This window comes from Rhagoletis pomonella, unplaced genomic scaffold (assembly GCF_013731165.1).
Source record: "Rhagoletis pomonella isolate Grant_MI unplaced genomic scaffold, Rhpom_1.0 Rhpom_scaffold_00008, whole genome shotgun sequence".
Classification (NCBI taxonomy): domain Eukaryota; kingdom Metazoa; phylum Arthropoda; class Insecta; order Diptera; family Tephritidae; genus Rhagoletis; species Rhagoletis pomonella.
In genome coordinates this window covers 42,256,633-42,261,969 of record NW_023458562.1, presented here as the reverse complement: position 1 = coordinate 42,261,969, position 5,337 = coordinate 42,256,633, and the positions used below count along the sequence as shown (strand labels likewise).

Sequence of the window (5,337 nt, the reverse complement as noted above, 5' to 3'; positions counted from 1 at the left end):
TATTATTATTATTATTATTATTATTATTATTATTATTATTATTATTATTAATCATTGCTCAAGAAAACACGGCTAACGTTACTCACACGCCATGTATGAGCATGTTAATTTAAAATTAGATTTTTTTCATTCACAATGAGTTAAAATCTTTCAAGTCTTCTTCTTCTTCTTTTTGGCGCTGTAACCGCCTAAGCGATTTTGGCCGAGTTCAGCAAAGCACGCCAGTCGTTTCTCCTCTGTGCCAACTGACGCCAATTGGAAACGCCAAGTGAAGCCAAGTCCTTCTCCACCTGATCTTTCCATCGCAGTGGGGGCCTCCCTTTTCCTCTGCTACCACCAGCGGGTTCCGAGTTGAATACTTTCAGAGCAGGAGCGTCGGTGTCCATTCGAACGACATGACCAAGCCAGCGGAGCCGCTGTGTTTTAATTCGCTGCACTATGTCCATATCGTTGTAAAGCTCATACAGCTCATCGCTCCATCGTCTGCGGTACTCGCCGTCGCCAACGCGTAAAGGCCCGTAAATCTTCCGCAAAATCTTTCTCTCAAACACTCCAAGAGCCGCCTCATCGGATGTTGTCATTGTCCATGCTTCTGCGCCATATACTAGCACGGGCATGATGAGTGACTTATAGAGCGCGGTTTTCGTACGTCGAGAGAGGACTTTACTCCTGAATTGCCTACTCAGTCCAAAGTAGCACATCTTTCAAGTGGGCCACCCAAAATTGGACGGTGAAGATTTTTTCGCACAAATCACTTTATTCGGTTTACAACCATAAAAAAATATAAAATTTGAGCAATTTTGCAAAATTGGAAGTTATACAGGAGTTATTGTTTTTAACTTTTTTTGATGAATTCAGTAATTATTTATTATCCACTGATTCATAGCATGTATCTTGCTGATTTTTTCCACGATAATAGTTAATTAGACACGCTTTAGCCTGATTGTTTAAATTTTTCAAATAATCATATTGTATAAAATTTGTAATTAAAAAAAAATTATGGAAAAAAGGGAAATATTTATTCTTTCTCGATCAGATTTTTTAATCGTTTTATAATACATTGTTAAAAAAAACACGGAAACTGGCACGGAGTCGCTAGTTAATAATTTTTTCTCTCCTGCCACGGGTGCTTTTGCCTTCGTGCCGCGTGCCGCGCGGACTCGCAGTGAGCGTGGGGCAACCAGAGAACGCATAAAAAATTAAATTTATTTATAAACATAAGCATAGATTATTTAGTACAATCTTTTCTAAACTTGTGTACATAAAATAGTACATACATAACATGCATATTTATATATGTACGTATGTACATATGTACATCTGCATATTGTCCTTACAGAGAAAAATAAATAAAGAGGATAATATAATCGTTTGTGCCGCAGAAACTAAAAACAACTAAGCACATTTTAGCACCCCAAAATAGTTTGCTACTTGTAGAAGCTATGCTGTATACCTGAACGAAATATAATTCTTGGTGAAAAAATGTATTTAAAACTATCAGGGACCAAAAATAACTGTTATCACGATTTACAAATTGAAAACGTTGCCTGAATTCTCAAATTTAACGATAACGTTGTTTCATAACAGTAGAAGAGAAATATTTTTTCCGTTGCTGATAAGAGTTATTTCCCAACGTTTATTTTTTACGTTGCTCGATAACAGTTATTGCCCGACGTTTATTTTTAAGTTATCTGATAATAGTTATTTCACTCTCATTTTTATTTCATCATCTTTACCTTATTCTCCATCTCCATCTTCATCAATATCCTGTTCTTACAACGTTTATCAGACAGCGTAAAAAATAAACGTTGTAAAATAACTCTTATCCAGCAACGTAAAAAATAAACGTTGGAAAATAACTCTTATCGGCAACGGAAAAAATATTTCTCCTGCATAAAAGTTATAAGGCAACGTAAAAAATAAACGTTGGGTTATAACTCTTATCGACGAAATAAAAAATATTTCTCATCTAATAACTGTTATGGAGCAACGTTTTTGCTATAAAACTTATAACTGTTATGTCCCTGAAAACTACATATGCGTCTTATAATAACGGAAAGGTGGCTGTAGGTGACCATGGAACGCCTTTGATGTTGTTGATTTTAAATTGATATCTCTATACCATGTGCCAGTACTCTGCCGTGCACATTTCCAGAGATATTCGGTATGAAAAATTCAGTTTATTTGGGAAGTCTGCCAAGCACTTGATATATCCAAATTGTTTTAGCCTATATCCATCCTTGGACAGTATATGTCAATAATTGCAAAAAAAAAAGGTAGATCCAAAGCAGCTCTATGGTTGTAATAAAAGGTTTTGACTCAAAGAGGTTGGTTTTGCGGGGGAACTTAGGTAAAGAGCCTTGACGCGGTTTCCCTGGTATATCTAGTACCGTTGAACCGAGCATTATATAACATGAAATAGGAATTGAAAAGCAAATCAGTCCGTGTGGCCTTTCGAATCGCATTGAGTTTCGAGTCGGAATACAGAGTAGACCCCCAGGTTTGGCCTGCTGACCAGTATATATGTATGGCCTCAGAGAGAACCACAACTCTGTAGGAACAGAGGACTTAATCTAGAGCAAAATGTGCATTTTGTTTCATCGTTTAATTAACACTATATATTTGTTCTTTCAGATATTTCACAACGAACCGAATCGCAAAAAAAGTTTAAACGATCTTAAACCAAAGTACATTAGAATAAGATAACAGCATACGACAACTTAATATTTTAAAAGGTTAATAAAATATGGATATAACACCGGGTCGCGCCCCATTTACTGAAGATGAAGACTATACGCCATTGCGCAAGCCAAAGTCGGCGAGCAATACACCAACACACGGCGCTACGTCACATTCGTTAACTGTAAATTCCAGCGACGCTTATGGTCGCACCGTATCGCCATCCAAATTATCACCATACGCTAAAGAGTTCGTGCCTCGCTTTGGTGGTAGCGGTAGCAACTCTGCGGTCGGCGCGCAGGAGAGGTTAGAACGTCATCAGCAGCAGTACAATCAACAAAATTATCAACAATATCAGCAGCAGCCGACACGTCTACAACGCTACTCAAATGGTTACCAACAAAATCACCATCATAGCCATAATCATCAACAATATGGCCAACAAATTACCACGCTGACTGCCTCTGTGCAGGAGCGTTTAAAGATAGGAGCCGGATGTAGCAACAGTGGGAGCAAAAATACTGCCAATAATTTTTACAACCAACCACAGCAACACCAACACCATCCCAAACATAACAAACATCATAATCAACATCACCACAATCAGCATCACGGTGGGCAAGGCCGCTATCAACGGCACAATAATTCCAGTGCATCCAGCTCAACGGCTAGTAGTAGTAATTCTGGCTCAGATGTAGAAACGATTGCACTCGACTATTTGCAGACTGTTATTCAATGTCTTAATCAAAATCCTGGACAATTTGATACAATTGCCACGCGATTCCTAACTATATTCGAGGGAATGGAGAATAACCAATATGTGCTGTCAAATGCCATGGAAGACATATTCAATGAATCCATTCAGAATCCTAACTTCCGTTACATGGGTGCTAAGCTCTATAACCTTTTGCACATGCTCAACTTAAAGAAAGACTCTCTTTTCCACACACTTCTCAAGTGCAAGCTGGACTACCACCAACAGGAAGTTATGCAGTATATGCAAACTAATCATCAGGCAAAGGTGCGAGAAACTGCGCTTTTCCTGGCCGAATTGTATATGCAGTTGCGCGGTGATGACACCCGTATCCACCTAATTGCAGAAAATATTGTTTACTCACTTAAGCAGCTGATGACGAAGGAGTCCTCTGACAATATCCGTTGTATATGCTTAACACTGAAATTGGCTGGTTATGATCTGACTGCGGACTGCCCCAATGAAATGCGTGAAATTATACAGCGTCTAGATGCTGTGAATGTTAAGTCGCCGGGAAAATATCCGCTGGCGGCAAATGTTATCTCGTTGCAAAAGAATAACTGGGGTCGTAAAGTTAATTCTCCAACAGCAGAGGTTGAAGCTGTGGCTGCTGCTGCGGCGAAAACTCCCGAACCTTTGCGCATGAGCGATGAGCCTATCTTTTATGGGCCGGATGGACATGAACTAACTGCAGAAGAAACTGACTTTTTGTCTGATGGGGCAGCGGCTGTGCCGGGAAGTGGTTCTACAGATGAAGATGGCGAAGGAGCCGATCTCGATGTCGATTTGGATCCAGAAATGGACGAGGAGACTGAGAAAGCTTACAAAGAGTTTTGCAAGCAAAACATTGCCAGTACATAGGAAAAGGCAACGCAGGTAGAATAGCAGTAACGCATAGCACGTGGAAAAAAATTGAACTTCCAAAAACTCTACTGAATATCTCCGCCAGATGCAAAGTTGCTCGAAATTCATACAAAAAACAATATGTACACGGATATAAAAGTATAGTAGCCTGCCACTGTATTATTAAGTGTCTAGCTCATTTCAAAGCATTTTATCTAAAGTTATTGCTGTGAAATTCTGGACTTTTTTATAATTCTTCTTTTGGGAGATGCTTTACAATTAGGCTGAAATTACAGTTGTCGCATGTGATGCTAAAGCAAAATATGTTAATAAATAAATGTCTTAATACATGTAATAATAACACTGGTTTACAGAAAAAATGTTCAATGGATGCCACTATCCAATTCCTATTGCTCTCTGATTCCGAAAATCTACTTAATTTTTTATTCTATGGATAAGTTTTCAAGATATTTTCAATTTACCGTTATTCATCTTAAAACAAAAAGTGGTTACACTGAATCACGTATATCTTACGAACCAATTTAATATTCTTAATATGAAATACGGAAAATGAAATCTAACAAAATTCTACAGAGACCTATATACATCACCTTCGATAGGTCTGATAATTTCTGACAAATTAATTAATCATTCCAGATTTTTTTTTTTTAATGAAAATATGAAAAACAAGTGAGGAAGTCTAAGTTCGGGTGGAGCCGAACATTAAATACCCGGAGCAAGTATTAAATATATATTTCACTTTTCCGAAAGCTACCGCTACATGGTAAGCCAGGGTTTATCAAGTAAATTAGTGTCTTTAAATTTCGAAACATTGAAGTTTCAAGCACTTCTGAAATTTACCGTTATATGAAAAGCGGCCGTAATTTTAGTCCGATTTCAATAATTTTCAACGTTTTGCTTTTAGGTGGCAAGCACAATAACCATACCAAGTTTGGTACAAATTGGTAGAACGGCTACCGAGATACCTAAAGGTGATCATAAGTGGGCGATGCCACGCCCATTTTCCAAAATTTTATCATAATCGTATTTCTTGGTAAAGA

General features: G+C 38.0%; 1 protein-coding gene across 1 annotated transcript in view; it reads left to right on the top strand.

Annotated features, from left to right (window-relative positions):
• Window positions 1-4,695, top strand: part of LOC118744887 (polyadenylate-binding protein-interacting protein 1) — a 33,007-nt gene extending 28,312 nt beyond the window's left edge. Inside the window, exon 2 of the mRNA XM_036478300.1 lies at window positions 2,635-4,695. Coding sequence (XP_036334193.1) covers window positions 2,747-4,294 — 1,548 coding nt within the window. The 5' untranslated portion in view covers window positions 2,635-2,746 and the 3' untranslated portion in view covers window positions 4,295-4,695. The remainder of the gene's footprint in view (window positions 1-2,634) is intronic.
• Window positions 4,696-5,337: the final 642 nt, after the last annotated feature.